Genomic DNA, 21363 nt, shown 5'->3' with positions numbered 1-21363 from the left:
TGTGGAAAACCTATCAAGCTTGTTTCAAAATGTCGATGGTGTTGCAGGTACGACATTTTGCCTGAAATAATGCACCTGAGGTCCTCACCCCTAGTAAAGCTAATGTGTAGAGTGAACGTTTGAAAAGAAACCACAAAAAAGCAGTCATTGCCCAGAACATGCAGAACCACAGTTAACTTAGAGCGTAGCTAGCCAAAATGAATTCAAGTAAATAGATTTCTACATTGTTTTTGCGAAAAAAATTAGGGATAATACAGGAAAATATAAGAAATTATTTCAGATATTATGATCAACAAGGTAACATGTTCATGTTTAGTAAACTTTCAAATTAAATGGTATAATGGACATGACACATTGTATTCTAAATAATCAAAAGCAACAGAACATTGCTATACACCGCAAATGATCTGGGTTTTTTATCTAGCGCAAGTGATTATTCCATAAAATAGAAATGTATTGCCAAAATTATCCCTGTTGAAAAGACTGCCAAAAATACAACTGCGTCGTATCATATTTTATTTTCAACTGCGTCGTATCATTTCGTAAAAATCATTATTTTCTTGGAAAATAAACATTTCTTTTTAATGAAATTTTAGTAAATGATGCAAAATTATATTTCGAAGTTTATGGTTAACTCTGAAACAAATATATAATTGATTTGAAGGAAAAAACGATAGATAAAGCAATATGAACTGCGTCGTATCCACACATTTTCATAAAAATTATGCCCCGCTTCGAGTTGCAAGTTCGCTATAACTTTTGTTTTACAAAACAGTTGTGCAAGCAACATATACCAAACGAAGCGGAAAATAGTGTAGCGTGTTAATACATATATCTTGTTTTCAGTCATTTCCAACAATAAAAGTTATAAACAAAAACATACGTTTTTCGTTCCAAGATGGCGGCGTTTGTTTACATTTTGTAGGATACGACGCAGTTTTGATTCCCAGCCCTGTTTATAAGCTATGTAAACAACTATTCTCGGGTCCGGTCGCTTCAGGTCTCCGGTCTCTCCCGGTCTATTTTGACCGGGATTTACTGGAGACAAGCGAATAGTATCATATTTACTGGCCCGGTCAGTGCTGGTCTTCTAATAATTATTTGTAAAAATGGGTCGATCTTTCTAAATGAAAAAGGGTGTTGATATAAAATATGTTATTTTTCGTATATAATGTATTTTGTTTCCAATTAATTGTTTTAATAATACGTTTTTTGTTGTTGTTTTTATTTATTTAATTTAATCAAAGATATAAATGTTCAAAAGCATATTAATTAAAACTTACATGATATAAAATTGTATTCTATAATAATGGTACTGCATCACCTTACCTTTTTCAATTATTATGATGTTTGTCTTTTTTTACGTAAATACATAATTTGAAATGTGTAACCGTGTATGATTTTAATAATTCATACAATCTAATTTGTAACTTAGAGTAATTCCTCAGAATCTTTAATAAACACGAATAACAAATTTAATAAAATGTTTCAAAGTTGATTGTGTCATAAAAATACCATAAAAATGTACCTTTTATTCAATTATTGTAATAAGTTTTGTTTTAATCTCATATAAATAAAATGAAACATGCTTCGTTTTTTTAGAATTCTATGTTTATGAATAATATTAATAATAATAATAATAGTAATAGATAAATTTGAGAGTTGATCTGTGATAATTAATTATTGTAAGACAAACATTTATTTTTGAAAAAAAACTTATCTATTTGTTACGATATCAAATAAAATATCTTCTCCAAAACCGGGAGAGACCGGACAATAAACTTGTGATACTACTCGCCGGTCTCTTGTAAAGCCCGGTCAAAATAGACCGGGAGAGACCGGGAATTACCGATAGGAGACCGGCGAATAGTCGGCCTCATATACTTTGATCTAGTTAAACCAGTGCTCTCCCTTACTTAATCCATAGTGATATGACGTCACGATGTAAATAAACCATGCGGTCAACCTCGGATATCTATGTGAGGAGATAAGGACGAATGTACATGTCCAATTAACGAATGTCAACAATCAGTTGTATGTGATAAAGAATAAACTAACAATGGCGTGGAATTTTCAGTCACATGGGGCACCATGTCACCAACAACAGGTGCAGCATTATCAACAAAATCACCCACAATACACCGGACAGGGACAAAGTCAACACTACGGAAATTACGGAAATTTCTATCAACAAAATGTGTTTCAAACTAATGCGTGGCAGGTACGTAATAACTTGTACATGGCAATCAGAGTGATTCACACCACTTTATTCTTTATCAGATAAACTATTCAATATTGCTATTTATATATAATTCATGTGTAAAATATAATCCGTCTGTTAAACAGTTAAATTGTAGATTTTTTTATACAGCTTCATGTATGGTGTATATACGACATGTCAGTAGTTGTGGACCTGTACGATCGATGCGTGACTTGTGTAGGCCTAGTTAAACATCTAGGCTGATTTTATTTTTATGGCTTATAAGACTAAAATTGATCGTATTAAAATTGATCGTATTTTGCAATAAAATGTAACAGAAACGAAAAATTGCTGATATGCAAATAAACAACCCTACTTTAGATAGAATAAAACCGACGAATTTTAAGCAAATAAATACAAAAACAATCGAATTAAAATAAGGATCATTTTTAAGATCAAAAACAATATTTGGATCAACTGTAAAATACCCATTGATTGATGCCAACAATAATAATCAAATTTCTTTTAAAAAATCATAAACTAAACTTGGTATTTCAAGTGCAATTTTATCAAGTTAATATTAGATATTTAATCTATGAGGATGAACAATTGAGCGTGTTTGAGTTTTTAAATTTGACCTTGCTGATCCTTTTATCTTGGTGAATACGGGACCCGGAACGCATCTAACAAATCAGTTTGTTACATGTTTGGTGGGTTCACAAATAAGATTCAAACTTAAGTCGACAGAGTGAAATGTTTAAATGTTTGAGCATTCCAAATAAAAATTGCAAAGCTATATTTTAATATTTGACTTGACTAAATGCTTGATAATTGATTTTTATTGTAAATGTATCGTTTTAATATTGATCGTTGATCGTTTTGATATGGATGACCAGTTCAGCTAGGTAGCAAGACTAAATATTTTATTAATTTATTTCTTCAAATGCTATAAAGAGAGCTTAGCGTTGTTAAATATCTACATTACTTTATATTACATTCATGGAATGCAAGGAATTATTAAACTGTAAACAAAAACAAATGATCTTTTCTGTTATAGGTATATGAGTATTAAGTTTCTTCTTTTATCAATAAATGTTTTGCAATTTGAACTTCATCGTATAACACACGTGTATATTCTAATACACGCGGCTTTTTTATATTACATTTACATATTTATCAATGGCATATTGATATCAAAGTTCAACAAAATCCTACTCCTCTATGCAACTTAATAGTATTTACTTTTCAGTGAATGCAATACTTGTATAAGTATTATAATATTTGCAAGATAAGGGTATAAGTACATAATCAATTTGTACCATATTAAATACATGTATGTTTGATTTATTAAACAGTTATTTTAATCTTATAAGAGATATAAGGGTATAAGTGTTTTTAAAAAAGGTTTACTCGTTATAAATTACTTTATCTATGAACAAGTACTTTTAACTTTGTATGAGATTTTTTAAAACATTTATCCTAGCCAATTTTCGTCTCATATATAAGATATATGTCTTATATAACATAGTAGGGAAATGGAAATATTTCATATACGTAAAAATGCCGCTGATATAATATATACAGCTTTATAAATTTATTTCTTCAAAGAAATTTGGTAAAGAGTTTTAAATGAAGTATACTCGTCACCCAAATAACTCATTCCGGTGTCAAGAATATAAACAAATCAAACACACAGACACAGGAATTCTGGGATTCATGACTTGTTTTTTTTTTCCAGGCTTATCAAATGAGTGAATGTTTTTTTCCCAGGCTTATCAAATGAGTGAATGTTTTTCCCCCCCAGGCTTATCAAATGAGTGAATGTTTTTTTTTTCAGGCTTATCAAATGAGTGAATGTTTTTTTTTCCAGGCTTATCAAATGAGTGAATGTTTTTTTTCCAGGCTTACCAAATGAGTGAAGAGCAGGAGTTAGCCAACATCTTTGCACATTATGTCAACAAAAGTCAAGCTAATACGGTAAGATAATGTAAATATTTCACTTGTCTTCCTTTCTTAGAAACCGCATTGTTTAAAACTCATATAACTCGTCGTATATATTATAACTTTGTTTATGCACACATACTATATAATGTCAACAAAAGTCGAGCTTTATATCGTAAGTACATGTAAATTGACTAGTACCAGTGTACAAGAAATCTCTTACAATTTCTCTACTTTTCTAATAATCCGTACACCCATGGTTATTAAAGGGACTCAACTGAGGTTTTATGACTGATAATACTTTTTCGAGATTAATGTTCCATTTGATGTAGGTCTATGGTAATAACTTGTGTGCAAAATTTAGATCATTTGCTCACAATAAGTATTGTTACTTTGAAAAATGACCAAAATAGAAAAGCGTTGTAACGCCTCTCGCTCAAATTGTCTAAAGTAGCACAAAAATTACTTCTAAATATCTAAATATATATTTTAATTATCTATTGCATATCTGTCTTTTTAAAATACACTGATCTATGTAAATAATTCAAATGTTAGATTTTAGGCTTTGGACCTCAGTGAAGCCCCTTTAAATAAGAGGCGTTTGTGAACAAACAACCAATTCCCTTTTTTTAAAATTGATTTTTGAAAATTTTTTTTTTTTATGCAAATGCGATATCTTTTTGGGGGTGTTCTTTTCACAAATAAAAAAACAAAAAATTTTTGTAAACTATTAGATTCGACACACTTTGGTCTTAATTTATCAATTTTTCAGGCATAAAAAAAAAAAATGGGACTCATCGTTTATTTTAAAAGGTAAAAAGTGTTTATTTTTTTGGGAAAAAATTTGGAGGTTTAAATTATTTAAAGATCTAAATAAAAATTTAAAAAAATTTTTTTTAAAAAATTAGTACCCCACCAGAGGGGGAAAAAGGATAAAAAATAAGTTTTTATTTAAAAATTTTTTTTTTAAATTTAAAATGTGAAAATAAAAATTTAAATTTTGTTTTTAAAAAAAAAACCTTTTTTTAAATTTTGTTTTAAGGTAAGTTGAAATTGGGAAATTTTAATAAAACCCCCTCAAAAAAAAATTTTGGAATTAAAGGAAAAAAAAACAAAAATTTTAAAAAATTAAATAAAAGGGAAAATTTAAAAACCCCAAAAAAAATTTTGGGGAAAAGGGCCCCCTTTAAACTAGGTTTTTTTAAAAGGAAAAATAAAGGAATTTCAAAATTTTATTAAAAAAAGGACTTTTTTTGGAAGTAAAGGAAAATTTAAAAAAAAGTTTAAAAAGGTTATTTTTAAAGATGAATTTCAAAATTATAAACATTAAAAATGTTTTTAAGTGTAGAACCTTTAAACCCATTTAAAAAAAGGAATTTTTTTTTAAGGGTTTTCGGCAAAAATAAACCCCAAAAATAATTTGTTTAAAAATTAAAAGTTTAAACCAAATTTAATAAAAACCTATTATAAAAAGTTTTAAATTACTTTTTTAATTCCCTTAAAAAAAAATTTATGGAAAAAAAAACTCCTTAAAAGGGAAAAAAATTAAGGGGTTTTTTAAAAAAAAATTTATTTGTTTTTTTTTTCCCATTTTGAAAAAACTGAAATTTTTTAAATTTTTATTTTTAATGTTCATTTAAAAAAAAAATTTTCTCGGAAAAAGATAAAAAATGTATTAAATGTTAAAAAAAAAAAGTTGGGGTGATAAATAAAATTTAAGTTTACAGAAAATACCAGATCAGAAATCGCAACTGCCCAATGATCGATCTTTCACTTGTCTATGCTTATATGCAACCAGTAGCACTATACATTTGTATTTGATTTCAACAGTTTGTATGTTTTCTTTTAATTCACAGTCACATGGAGTCGAGAACTGTGCAGTGTGTTGATGGCAATGTTGGATGTATCCTTACATAATATTTTTTTTTAAGATTCTCTATATAGTGTGTTGCCTTGATATCTTTTGTGTTACCAAAAGATATCGGGCGTCCATAGCCAAGTGGTTAAGGTTGTTGACATCTCACCTCTGTAGTTTAGAAATCCTCTAGGGACTTTGGATTCTTTCATGTGAGAAAGCTATCCAGCTAGCTTACTGAATATCGGCGGTCCTATTAAAGTGCCCGTTCATGTCTGGAATAAAACACAGAGGGGCTACTGATGTATTCCTCCACCATTAAAACAGAAAAGTCGTCATATGACATATACAGTGTTGGTGCAACCTAAATTCAAACCAAAAATAAGTTATAGTTAATAATACCGTACCAATATAGTCTACATGTATATAAATATGACCATGACAGGGTCCAACAATTCCAGTTGCTCTATACCTGAGTTTTGATAATGGAAAGTACCACATTGTTGTATATATTAATCTAAAGTACCTTTAGATGTTCCATAAAAATAATATGAAATTATGACCAAATATCGCTGGTTCATGTGTAAAAAAAGACATATATGTGCTTATATACATAGAGGATATTCAAGTTTTTAATACGATTTTTTTTCATCGAGTGGTATAAAAATTCAAGTGGTATAAAAATAAATAGTTCATGAGTGACGGTAGCCACGAGTGAAATATGATCATTTTTACACCACAAGATGAAATAAATCCTTTATTTATAGAAAAAAACTTGAATTTTCTGTTTGTTAAACATGTATACATTTTTCCATTTTTGACATTTCACTTTGAAAGACTTCACCTAAAATTTTGTGTATTGGCCGAATTTAGAAGAAAGTAGTCAGTGAAAATATGGAAAATATATGTTTCAATGCAATGAAAAATATCTTTTTACAGTGAAAATACGGAAAATGATAATACCCATTTTATTTCATCATGTTTCATTTATAAGAATATAATAGATATATTTTTTGATATTATACAAAAAACCCCTTAACCAAAGATAAGCGTAACCCCGACGGATTTATGCAGTGGGCGGAGTTTATGGAGCTACAGAAATGCTTGCTTGCCTGGCACAACATGTTCAGACGGCATGACACCGACGGGTCGGGTTATATAGAGTCACACGAGCTTGGTAATGTTATACAACAATTCGGTATGTATTTTTATCTCCTTTCGATTTGTTGTTGTTATCTCACAGATCATTGCAAAATAAAGATTAGGAAAAAAAGGTGTGTGTGTGTGTGGTGGGGGGGGGGGTGACCCTGCTAAATATTCTAAATGAACTTGTCCATCTTACAATCGGGACAAAACCATTCATCATTTCAGGGTAAATTTCAAATGTTACAGTCTAAATGGCAGATCGTCATGTTTTTGTGCTATTCTCAGGACTCGAACGAGTGAAAAGCGTTGTAACGTTTTTCAATTTTGGCTCATGTTTCACAATCAGAATAATAATTCTAGGGAAAAAACGGAGTGACCGAATGAACACGTCAAGTTTATGGTTTAGACCTACATTAAATGTAACATAAAATCATTTCCATAAATTATGTCAAACTTCAGTGGAGTCCCTTAAACTTGATAAATTTTTGCAACTTTTAATATCAAAATAATAAAAAACTAGCCACCAGCTGTATGGAACTTCGTTAAACTTTACGGATATACTGGTGGGAAAAAACGCAGCGGAGCTCTTTGAAGGATCCAACATTATTCTTTTCTACTAAGATTAAATTGATAATAGCTATCGCAAGAAGGCATAAAAAATACAAGAAGACAAAGAAAGCGCAAGAAAACACAGAAAGTGCAAGAAAACACAGAAAGCGAATGAAAAGCACATAAAGAGGACATCTCAATGAAGCTTTCAATGAATGTATTCACTGACAAACTGTGTCGCTAGCAACTTTTCAATAGTTTTTCTATACTATTAGTTTATTTTTTATGTCGTCCTTGATAAAATGTCCTTACCATTACACAAAACTTTACTTCCATGTTTCAGGTTACCGTATCAACCCTGATGTCATGACAACGTTACTCAAACGTTACTCGAGAGCCCACGTTGTCAATGGTCAAGTCCGAACGTTAATTGCTTTTGATGATTTTGTGTCGCTTTGCGTGCGATTACGTGCATATACAGGTAAGCAAGTTCTACGGAATCATTTCAATTTGGTATAAAAAGAAATATTATTGTTTACATGACGTGCGTGGTATGTAGTGGTATGTAACCATTACATAGACCCTTTTCTTGACATTACACAAGTTTATTTCTGACTTTATGGTATCACAAGATCTACTATTTATAGATAAGTTAAGTGTGTTATTTCAGTTCTCAGATTGCTAATATCCATTTTTACCCCGAGAGACATATTTTAGTAGTATACCGAACCAACGTAATATTACTCCAGGGAGACAACTAGATCATTACGTTTTCTTTAGTGTATCATAGATTACTCGCCCCTGGGGAATATTGAACATTTTATATTGGAAAATTTTGATAATTGCTACAGAGTATGTTTGTAGCTATAAAAAAACATGTTTTGACTTCGCACAAAGAAGGTATGTGGTGTTTAAACTTTAAACAAGACAGATGGTCACAATATGAATATATATAAGTGTCATTAAAATTGGCCGTTTTTTTTAAGAAGGACCAAATTTACTTGTCCTGTAATAGGGAACGCAGCTTCCCATGCATAGTTTATTCATTCTTTTATTCAAATTAGACATATTCAGTAAGAATTTTTATAGATTTCAGTAAATTTCTGTGCTTAAAATATGAAATAAAGCATGAGCATAGTAGACCTATATCTTTATTGAGAATCGTCCTCAACAGCAGCTGGCACGATTTTCCATAGATTTATTTACTGTAAAATATTTCCAAAGAATCAAAAATAAAACAAACTATTTTAGTCAGTTTTTCCTAAGTGTTATTCATTATAATTTGACAATTTCTGTGGTTTTTTATGCAGATGCTTTCCGGAAACGAGACCGTGTGTGCCACGGCGGACAAGAAACTGGCACGTGCACCTACCAATATGACGATGTAAGTGACGTAATACTTAATTCATACGGGCATCATTTCTAAGGTCCCAAAATCTTGTTACATTTTGACTTTAAGGATAAATAAAGCTAATATATGCGGCATTTATTTCATGCTTTATGTGTTGATCATAAACAACCATGGCAAATCCTTATGCAAATTGATGCTTGGGTAAATGTAAATTCACTATATTCTGAATCTCAAAATGTTTTTATTTGGCGAATGAAATAAGGAACCAGTGAAATTTCTTTGAATTTCAAATTCGAAAAGGTTTGCATGTTGAAACTCATTAAATCACATGCATTATTCTAAGTGTTTTGCAGTAATTCAATTATGGTAATGGCGGACTAGGTGCAGTGTTTCATGATAAAATAAGAATACTTCTTCATTCAACTGTTGGAAACTCTCTTTGTAACAAAACAGTAATCGTCGAATTGAAAGTAGATGTCGTTTCTTATTCCTTTGAATGGGTTTGGTTACGAAAAAAAAAGTGTGTGTGTTTTGTTTTGTTTTTTTTTTTTTTTGGGGGGGGGGGGGGGGGGGGGGTGTCGAGGAAGGAATTTTCGCTGCGACCAAATTTAACAGAATTATGGCCCTTTGTTGATTTTTTCATTATATACTATGTAGAAATTTTGTGAACGCAACTCCTCTTAAACCGGATGGCAGATTTTGCTTAAACTTCCAGGGATGAACAACCTTAATGTGTAGATGGTAGAAAAGGAAGGAATGTTTGTTGCCACCAAATTTAACAGAATTATGGCCCTTTGTTGATTTTTTCACTATATACCATATAGAAATTTTGTGAACGCAACTCCTCTTAAACCGGATGGCAGATTTTGCTTAAACTTCCAGGGATGAACAACCTTAATGTGTAGATGGTAGTAAAGGAAGGAATTTTTTCTGCGACCAAATTTAACAGAATTATGGCCCTTTGTTGATTTTTTCACTATATACCATATAGAAATTTTGTGAAGGCAACTCCTCTTAAACAAGATGGCAGATTTTGCTTAAACTTCCAGTGATGAACAACCTTAATGTGTAGATGGAAGTAATGGAAGGAATTTTTGCTGCGACCAAATTTAACAGAATTATGGCCCTTTGTTGATTTTTTCACTATATACCATATATATGTTGTCAGTGGGGGCATCCGTGTCCTTTGGACACAGTTCTAGTTATTTTAGTTTTTCAATAACTGTCGGCTACTTTCACCCAGCTTAGTGCTAAAGTTTCAGGGATAATTGCCTGATTCCAAAAATGACTTGTTTCTGTTTTATGGTCAATTGTCCAAAACTGTACTGAAACTTATATTTAATGTGCATGATAACTTGCAGCAAGTGTTTCAAAAAAGAGGTATAAGAGTACTAGAGTTCATTTAGGTAAATGTTGACAACAAATTTAGAATTTCAGACATTTTTTAACCTAGGAATGTCACCATAAATATACTGCAAACATAAAAATGATATAACATACCGGAGCCATTTCTTCCGGTTAACCTCTTAAGTTTTTGTTAAATTGTAATAAATTTTATCTTTTTTATTACCTGTCTTTTTTGCGACAGACTGTTTGTCTATCAGGTTTGAATTTATGTCTCAGAAACTGTTTTTTCTGTCATTTAAATTAACGGAAATACAAATAGCAGCTATAACAGATATCTTAAGTCACGTGCTCTTTAAAGTGCTTTCTAATTAGGTCCCTTGATACTTTAGAACGCAGCTGCTCGTCGCATTCTATTGTTATATATAGATTTTAGCTTTATGTACAATCCTTATTTTATTTTAATACCTTCCTAATTATGAGACAACTTTAAAATTGAAATAAATTTGATTCTGATTAGCAAATACCATGTAGAACTTAAAAAAATAGCACAAAGCAACTGGCAGCATTTCTTCGATTTCCTTTCTAATATAAAATTTACGTAGACTATTACGTCATCATGCATGGCGTCAATGACGTTATTTTTTAATTAGGCACTCCCGTTTACTGGTGATATTTTTTTCTTTTGCTTTAAATGAGAGATCGTGTTTTTATCAATAAATTTAGTGTTTTTCTTTCTTTTTTTCTTTACAAATTCATCCTTTCAAAGCAGAATTCCTCTAGATGTTTGCTAGATTAAACTTTTAACAATATTTAAGCGTTTGCAGTTTTTTTTGTCAGTCCGAGTAACGTAATTCAAAGAATGAATAAATGAATGAATGAATGAAGAAAGAAAAGAGAGAGAGAAAGAAAGAAAGAAAGAAAAAGAAAAATGAATGAATGAATGAAAAAAAGAAAGAAATAAAGACAGAAAGAAAGGAAGAAAAATAGAGAAAGAAAGAAAGAAAGGAACGAAAATAATATAAAAACAAGGATGGTGTTTATGTTGTGTAACTTATTGATTTCAAAGTTTAGACCGTTATGGATCCGAAAATTGGTATGTGCCATGACTATATACTCTTTTATTGTGAAAAAAAGCTATCAGATAGGCGGCAGCTTTTCCCAGGCCCCCGCCCGTGCCTGAAAAGCATTTTTGTTTGTTTCACATATTTTATGAATATACGAGTATTTAAAAAGATATATATGTACATGTTTATTATTTTGTTGATATTCTAATTTTTCAGTTTCTCCGGTGTGTAATGTGCCTGTAAGTACTGGGTACTTGATGGAAGGATAAATGTGACCGACAACCAGGATGAAGTACCACATGACATTTAATATAGACTTCTGCGTTGATTATGTGTCATCCAGTGCATAAAAGACAATTTCATTTGAATAACATCTTGTTATCTTATTTTATTACCTCATTTTTTCATTTTAGATGAGAACAACACACTGACGTTAATTAGAGTTCATAGAAATGCTGTCTAAAGTTAGTGTATTTATTGTAGCATATAATTTTGAGAATATTTTGAAGAACTTAAGTTACTTTGTAAAGTATTTATCGTTAAATAAAGGTATTTAAACCAGGATAGATAAGATATATTTACAACTTGTGTTCATTGGTGTACGGATATATCACGTGACCGAATGGCTGTTGTCATTTAAAATGTATGTTATTGTATTTGATAGTTACTTACGTCATGTGACAGTCTATGTTTAAAAAATAAAATGTGTAAAATTAATGTTTTGTTATGAATTAAGACTATACTGAGGTTAAAGTTGAGATATAAATCTACCTGTTGGGGTGACTGGTGAAGTTTGCCGAGTGTCAATTTCTTTGTCCTTCAACTGGCACTACACCAGTGTTGATTCGAAAGTATCCAGTTGCTTATGTCAAGTCTGTGGTTCTACCCGCTCTTGTCAAAACAATGTCCGTAATGCCATCAGAAGTTTATTCTCCAGTATTGAAATTAGAAAGTAGCCGTATGATCTTCACAGTGGCGGTGTGACTTGACATTCAGACAAAACATAAATGAGCCGCATCACGACAAAACCAACGCAGTCTGATCAGGATCCATGCATGCTGTTCGCTATCAGTTTCTCTACTTGTAATAGAGTTGGTAAGCGAACAGCATGGATCCTGATCAGACTGCGCGGATGCGCAGGCTGGTCTGGATCCATGCTGGTTGCAAACGCACTATGTTGGTTTTGTCGTGACACAGCTCAAATATATATATAAAAAATACCGCGAGAATTATACATACATCATGATTAATCGACAGAAAATACTACATGTAAAATGAAACTTTATATTAAGCACACTATTTTCACAAACCTTTTACACATAGTCCCAATTTATATTCACTCGCCTTATTTCTTATTGGTATTTGGCTGGCCATGTAATGGGAATTAGATTTTTTATGGAATGTGTTCTCTACTAAGTGACATTTTAAAGGGGCTCCACCGAGGTTAAAAGCCTACTTCTTTTACTTGGGGACCATACGCCGCTTTTTATGGAATGACACTACTGTGTCACATTGAAGGTTCCATGATAACCGCCGTATGAACACATCTGCGGATGTATCTTAATTAAAAATTTCACTATTTTTGTGTTTAAATGTTGAATTCTGCTTAAGCCGGTGCTAGGGCCCGTGGACAGTAACTTGCAATTTCCAGTACCGTCCATGAACTGGCTCAATCAAACCGAGCCTGCAACATATTACAATTGTGCCGTGTTTGGCTTTCTTTAGGAATTTCGTTTTTCTCTATTTGAAATTTTTACATAATTGTACATGTATAAGTTTAAAACACTTAAAATCGAGAAACCAACAAAGAAAAAATTGAAAATACATGTATACTCATTATTAAATTGAATATCGAGTTTTTGTGCAATTCTTAGCACGATTTGAGTGAAAAGTGTTGCAACGCTTTTCATTTTTTGGTTCTTTTGCACAGTTAAAATGATAAGTCTGGACAATAAGGGTAAAGGAATGATCAGAAAATTTGCAAACAAGTTATTGGTCCAATCCTACATCAAATAATACACAAATCTTGGAAATATGTTTCCAGTCTCATCATGGCAAAACTTCTCAATGGAGTGAGTCCCTTTAACACAACGTATAGGTTTGTGTACAAAAAAGCTTTCATTAAAATGCTTTTATGTACAAGCTAAACAGATTACAGTCAGGTGACTTAAGAAATAACGGGGATTCATGATTTCCTGCCATTATCTCAAGTCTAGACCGGAAGTACTGAAATATCTAATGTAAGTACTTTGTAACTAAGACCATTATCTTTATATCAGCTCTTATCAATAAAAGTGTTGACTAAAAATACTTGTATACTATATCTACCTTTTTCTCGAGATTAGACAGAAAATTGCTTTTACTAGATTAAAAAACAAACAAACAAAAACAACTTAATTTTGTATTTTGAAGCATCTGTGTGAAAAGCACCGAATCTGTCACAAACGAACATCCTGTGTCGAAACGTAATTTTTTTTTTATATAAATGATGTCAAAAAGGATATTTCCTGGTGGAGCTTCATATTAATGAATACAAGTGAAAAACATATTAGAATGTTCAATAATTTTATTTATTTATAAAATTCTGAAATGTAAAACCATAAATAATACATATTTATATACACAATGTTCATAAATTAACAACAATGATTATAATGTATATTATTTAATCCATCAAACTTTTGTCTTCCTACACGCTAAGATAGTAGTGTAAACTATGGTGTTCCATTTGGGCCATCGTACAATCGTATCATAGAAACACATATCCGTGTGGTGAAAGAACGATGATCCCAACGGACCACCGTAACAGCGACGTCCTCATTAACTTAAAAGCAGTTTAGAAATGGTGTTTTAGATCCTAAGTAATAAATTTTGTAAATTAAATAAAATTAAATCACCAATTAATTAATCTTTTATCCCGCCAAAGAAGGATTACAGTTATCTACACTATTTCTTTCTATTTACATTGCCAAAAATACGCTCAATAAATTGAAGTGGATAACTAGATAACCATTCTAGTTTTGATCCGTGCACGTTATCATACTTCAATCTGTATATCTAAGGTAAAGGTAAATATTTTTGTGAACTTTTCTATAATCATTTACCGCAATTTACTACGGTAACATCACGGGCGCCTTTACAATTTATTATACAATGTTAAATCATCTCTGTATAGATTTATAAAAACATAGAACACTGTGCAATGCTACTATAAAATCCGTGAACGCTATCATATATAACAATTACTGAACAGCATTACTTGCTACTTCATTTGCAATAAATAACACACAGAAAAGACAAAATTTATATTTTACATTGACTTTGTAGGATGTGTAAAATTTCTTTATTCATTTGAGTACGTTAGCATACTGTTATATCATGTTATCATATCTTGAAAATCCGTTTGTGTTATCATTATTAAGCAACATTTGGTCGAAACTCGAAGACAGATTCACTTTTTATGTGGCCTAAATTTTAGCGCCAAAATATGCACCTCTTAATTACGCCACTTATCTTCTGTAGGTTTATCTTCTATTTACAATGCCACATTTGGTGAAATCATCACTGACTCTATGTATATAAATCATAAGATAATATCTTTGTTACCAAATTCACGTTTAAACACGTGTGTCTATCACAGATAAGAAAAATATAAACCGGAACTGACGTAACTGTGTAATCGACATCAGTTCCGGGAAGATGAATACCTTTATTTATATGAGAGCATAACTATTCAATCTTTGGTTCGTGGCTCTTCATGTTTTATGTTTTCATTATTGTTAAACATTAATGGCGAATCTTCGTTTCTGTAATGCAGCGCGGTAGGTGGAGTTATTTCAATCATTGGATGGGCTTCATGGTCGCCTATAACAAGTCCATTTTGTTCCATATGTACTGAATTATCAGAAGACGAGCCCCCGTTAAGAGTATTTTTATCTGTTTTGTTCCGCGTTTTGCCATTTGGTATGTCTTTTTCCATTGTGGCACTTGTTGACGCAACAGAACCGCGCGCGCGTGAGACACATGACGTCATAGTTTCTCGTCCCGCCCGTCTGAATCCACTTCCACCGCGCTTTATTATGTAACGTTTCCATTTCTTCTTTATTTCTGTTTGTACCTTTAAAATAGATTCAGAACTGTCGAATTTTGTTCGCATGAACACGTTATAAATCAAAGCACTGAAAGTACTGAAGTATACATTGCTTGATAATATAATCCATTTTTGTCATCAAAGCCATGTTGATTTTAACCTACTGACCTCGGAAACAATAGGGGTCATCTTCTGACCAAGGTCAATGTCCCTAACAAGTGACTCACATGCACCAAGGCTTTTTTCTTCCAAAGTTATTTATGAGACAAGGAAGATGTAATGTTCCATCTGTGTATTGCTAGGCAAGCTGATACAATGTAGATGAGCAATAAAGAAATCATTTTTTTGAAACACCCGTTAAATGGACTTCAGACTAGAATATTGAAACAGTCATATTGAGTTTCCAGTGATGCTATCTGATAAAATACATGATCTGGCTTGAACTCTATACAAAATCAATTAATTGAATCATCCTACAAGACTTAATTACCAAATTATAGTACATCTATGTACTGTACTTTGATGCATTATTAAATATATTCCGGTGTGTTGTATTAATCTCTACACATTAATTTTCAAATGCATTACTTTATCGTTTATTAATAAAAATGAAATCTATAATCAAAACAATTCAAATGTACTGTAATATTTTCATTATTCAATAATTGTTACATATAGTCTTCATGAACAACCTTTCCAAGAAATCCATTTATATTGGATAGCAAGTTAACAAGGGGTTTTCCATAATCAGGTTGTGTTACCAACTTCTTAACTTTAGATGAACCATTGAGCTAAAACATTTTTTCTATTTTTTGGCTACTGTGACCTACTTCTGATTTTCAACCAAGGTGATCCATGTTCAAACTCGAGCAAAACCTGTCACACACATTCTTACGATGTTGTGTGACAATTGGGACAAAAGTGTGACCAGTAGAGTGTTAACAAACTAAATGACCAGCAGATTGTTAACAACTGTAATGTCAGCGTCGGATACACATGGTTGATTAACATTTAACATGACATAACTGATAAATGTAAATGGTTCGGCCGTGGGTAGCCTTATTTTTGAAATGTAAAACCCCACTTGTTGTCCTATGAACAGACAACTCTTGATGTATTTTGCAGTTTTTTTTGACAGCCCGAGTTACGTCATTCAAAGAATGAATGAATGAATGAATGAATAAAGAAAGAAAGAAAGAAAGAAAGAAAGAAAGAAAGAAAAAAAGAAAGAAAGACAGAAAGAAAGAATGAATGAATGAATGAATTAATAATGAATGAATGAATGAATGAATGAATGAATGAATGAATGAAAAAGAAAGAAAGAAAGAAAGAAAGAAAGAAAGAAAGAAAGAAAGGAAGAAAAATAGAAAAAGAAAAAAAGAAAGAAAGGAACGAAAATAATATAAAAACAAGGATGGTGTTAATGTTGTGTAACTTATTGATTTCAAAGTTTAGACCGTTATGGATCCGAAAATTGGTATGAGCCCCCGCCCTTGCCTGAAATCTGGTACACGGTTCTTCTCTTTAAAAGATCCTCCCGCAAAGCAGCATTTTTGTGTGTTTCACATATTTTATGAATATACGAGTATTTAAAAAGATATATATGTACATGTTTATTATTTTGTTGATATTCTAATTTTTCAGTTTCTCCGGTGTGTAATGTGCCTGTAAGTACTGAGTACTTGATGGAAGGATAAATGTGACCGACAACCAGGATGAAGTACCACATGACATTTAATATATACTTCTGCGTTGATTATGTGTCATCCAGTGCATAAAAGACAATTTCATTTGAATAACATCTTGTTATCTTATTTTATTACCTCGTTTTTTCATTATAGATGAGAACAACACACTGACGTTAATTAGAGTTCATAGAAATGATGTCTAAAGTTAGTATATGTATTGTAGCATATAATTCTGACAATATCTTGAAGAACTTAAGTTGCTTTGTAAAGTAATTGTCGCAAATGAAGGTATTTAAACCAGAAAAATATATGACAATAGTTAAGATATATTTACAACTTGTGTTCATTGGTGTACGGATATATCACGTGACCGAATGGCTGTTGTATGTTATTGTATTTGATAGTTACTTACGTCATGTGACAGTCTCAGTGTGGCAATACCACGTGACCGTGACGTCATTTTTGGCATCATTTCCAAGAGAAAAACCGCTCGCTTCAAACAAGAAAATAGCCGTAAGTATTTTATTTCTGCACCAATTTCTATGGGAAATGCACCAGTCTACGGGAAAAAATATTAGCTTTCCGCGGAATATTAGATCTCAATCAGTAGATGAGCCATTTTATCAAACACTTTAGAAGTTGTTTGTATACGAGCGGACTGCAGTTGCAAGCAACTTTGTTTTTTGCATTACCTGAACTATACGATGATTTAAAGACCACTTTAACATCAACCGGGAATATCGAAGGCAAAGTCCTGCCTAAATATTTCTATTTTGTTACAATTTATTGCGTAAATCTTACATTTTCTTCAATTTTCAATTCTGGCACCAGTTCCAAGCCAAAATAAACGGACTACAGTTTAAAGCAGTTTTCAGAATTGACTGAAAATACGAAGCAGCGTGCATACTTTCTCTTCCTATTATTATGTTAACCACCGAAACCAATTTTTATTAACCAAACGATGTTTTTTCTCAAAAGCGTATGCGTTTTTCTTTTTAAAATTTTACTAACTTTGAAAGTTATGTACAAAGATTATATTTGCTCTTTTGTGATGGTACAAATTATAGAAAATCTATTTGTGTATGGAAGCAAAATCTATTATTGCACAAGTCATTTCAATTTTTCTCTATGTTTATATTTCTTTTCAGTAAATTATAAAAATAATTTATAACAGTATATCACATAGAAAAATCTGAAACAGTAAAGAATTTCATCAAATTAAAGGCATAATTTGCGTCAGAAATAAACATTTATCTTCTTAAGAAAGGGGGGTGAAGCATTTTAAATCGTGAAAAGAATAGTTTTAAACATGTCAGATACGTTTTCTTATTAAAATAGATTTGCATGTGAGATCATTCATAATAAAGGTAGCCAAATGTAAAGAAGAAGTATTTAGACTTCCATACAAACTATTATATTACTACATGTATGCTGTACTTATAACGAAAAATAATCAGAAGCAGTATATACTTCAGTAAGTTTTTTAGTTATAAAGTTTTAGAAAAAAATCAAAGAGCACAAACAATAAAATGTCGTTTGAGAAATGAAATGAACGTATGTATTTTGGGGCGTATTGGATCTTAAAGTATGTCTGTCTACAAAAGTTTTATATACGACTTGTTTCTTTTAAAGTTAGTTTATGGCTAGATATACAATATTTACAGTACAATATTTTATATTTCAGTATGCTGCAATCGTACTGAAGTTGACATACTGGGAAATGCCGTACTAACATGTGATGACAAAACCGAAGTCAAAACTCACGCTTGGCAAGCGGTACAGGCGAAATCGTTTCAAAACTGAAACCAGAAAGATCAAATTTTCCCGCCAGTGGATCTGCACAGAAGATGAGATATATAATAGAGTCAAATTTTCCTCATGTGTCAACAAGTTGTATTCCCCCAAAACACCCCGAACGGCAACGAAAACCTTTACATCTGTTCGATCGCCATCAAATGTTAAGTTCTCGACGCCAAAGAGGTCAAGTGTGAAAAGAATATCGTCCAAATCACGATCTGAATCAGAGATAACGCCGTCTAAATCACCTTTTCCAAAAAGAACTAGGAGAACATTATATACATCGGTTGCAAATATCCCGGCAAAAAACATAGCTTTGAATGATCAAATAAATAGAGATTATTTTGGTGAAGATGACTTGAAACTCGAACAAGTTTTTAGAAAAGAAACTATGTGACGGTATTCGATGTTAAAAAAACACAGAAAAAATTACTTCCTTGGTTGAAGAAATTAAAAAGCTATTAACCGGTTTGATTGAATAATGCATGGGAAGGGATAAAAATTCCTTAATTCTTTTAACTGGGAAGCAAAACAAATTTCTATGAAAAAAACCTTACATTTATGGCTAAAAAGGTTTAAATGTTTTAGATAGTACGCTGAAATAAATATTCAAAAATCCCAAAAATTTTTTGGAAAATTGGATATCGTTATTGGGGTCATTTATACTTATGTCGGGAAAAAAAAACCCGGAAAATTCTGTGTGACGGGCCAACCGAGAGAAGCATTTATATCCTACGATTTCAGAGATTAACTTTGCTGTGCCGGGGGAAGGACATTCTAACATCTTACACTCCATATGACATTTCAACAGACAGTAACGGCAGACAGCCTGGAATATTTACAGATATGTTGGAAAGCCTTGCAGCCTCGAATTCAAATGCTTCATACTGTCTAACATTTATGGCAAGAAGCTTAAAAGAGGATTAAAGGAAACGTCAGGCGACGTTGATTTTACTTGGATTTGAGCAGGATCTGTCGCTATGCGAACGAAAATGTATTTTGGAAGAGAGGAAAATGCCAGTAAATAGATTGTTGTGCAAATTCTCTGAAATGAACACAGTTGATAACATATGCACAGAATTAACGGATGATGAACGAAAAGAAATTTCTGACACTTTATCAAGTCAAATATAAAATAGTGTCCTTAAACATATGCGCATCTAGAGATTTGAAGAATAAAAAAGAATACGCCAAAGAGAAACTTATTGAAAAGGGAGGAAAGGATGATTGGAAAAATGGCAAGTTTGTATATGCAATAAGTGCAACGATAGCATTCATATATGATAAAGACACATTCATAAGAGAGAGTATGGCGTTAATTAATGAACTGCTTATTTTTATTAGCAGCCTTAGAAAATCACCTAATGTGGTAACAAAGACGGATATAGACTTGCATAAAAGTGAACACTATTGTGAAACGGACATAAAACAACAATCAGAAAATCCAACAACTCGTCAAATAAAACAAAGATCTGAACAGTGGTTTGATCGAAGAAAACAAGTTAAAATTACTGGAAGCTCGATGTACAATGCACTAGGCTTAGATGGTTTAACTAGTCAAAAAGAACACTTTGACGTTAAAGTGGTTGGACTTCCTGAGAAGGAAAGATCAACAAAATGCAGCTCTGCAATGTTACACGGAACTGAAAACGAGATCAACGCCGCTGCTACCATGGTCGGTAAAGTGTTACCCATGATGTGTCCAGGTCTAAAAATGTACGAAGAAGGGTTCATCGAACTAGATTCTGTACGCACAAAACCATTTATGATAATTTCTCCAGACGGCAGCGTTAGAACAACAGAGAGAGAAGATTGTACTACGTGTGGTATTGAATTGAAATGTCCAATTTACGATGTCCACACAAGTTTTCCACGAAGGTATTTGTTACAATGCTTAAGTGAAATTGAGGCATTGAATGTACCAGAACTTCTCTATTTAAGCTGGCGTCCGGACATTTCAACATGCTTTAGAATTAAAAGAAACCCTACTCTATTCCAAAGGGCATTTAAGGCGGCTGTGGAATTGTATGATGTAGATAAGCCTAAAAGACCAACGAAGCTGTCGGAAGAAAGCAGACTGCTCTCTGCTGAAATTCATAAGGCTTGTAGTTCAGAAGATATGGTGGAGTTTATTGGTGTGTTCCAATCTTTAAAACATCAACCAGATACGGAAAACAGCTATGACAATGGGATATACTCGGTTCAAAGATGTGAGGTTCTGTTAAATCAGCTGATAAAGTGTTATGACGATTTCTATGAATTGCAACGAATACCAGCAACAGAGGCAGTCGTGTTCCTTTGCTGTGACCTAGATAGAAAGTGGGAAGAAGACAGG

At 32.0% G+C, this 21363-nt stretch overlaps 1 protein-coding gene across 1 annotated transcript; it reads left to right on the top strand.

Annotated features, from left to right (window-relative positions):
- Window positions 1-1929: 1929 nt before the first annotated feature.
- Window positions 1930-12170, top strand: LOC132740481 (grancalcin-like). Its single transcript, XM_060728387.1, has 7 exons — window positions 1930-2221; window positions 4103-4184; window positions 5998-6044; window positions 7047-7194; window positions 8035-8172; window positions 9002-9075; window positions 11670-12170. Exons 1-7 carry the CDS (start codon window positions 2060-2062, stop codon window positions 11694-11696), a joined length of 678 nt encoding a protein of 225 aa, XP_060584370.1. The 5' UTR covers window positions 1930-2059; the 3' UTR covers window positions 11697-12170.
- Window positions 12171-21363: the final 9193 nt, after the last annotated feature.

The sequence above is a fragment of the Ruditapes philippinarum genome, unplaced genomic scaffold (assembly GCF_026571515.1).
Source record: "Ruditapes philippinarum isolate M1 unplaced genomic scaffold, ASM2657151v2 ctg550_1_1_1_1, whole genome shotgun sequence".
Classification (NCBI taxonomy): domain Eukaryota; kingdom Metazoa; phylum Mollusca; class Bivalvia; order Venerida; family Veneridae; genus Ruditapes; species Ruditapes philippinarum.
This window is presented reverse-complemented; position numbering and strand designations above follow the sequence as displayed.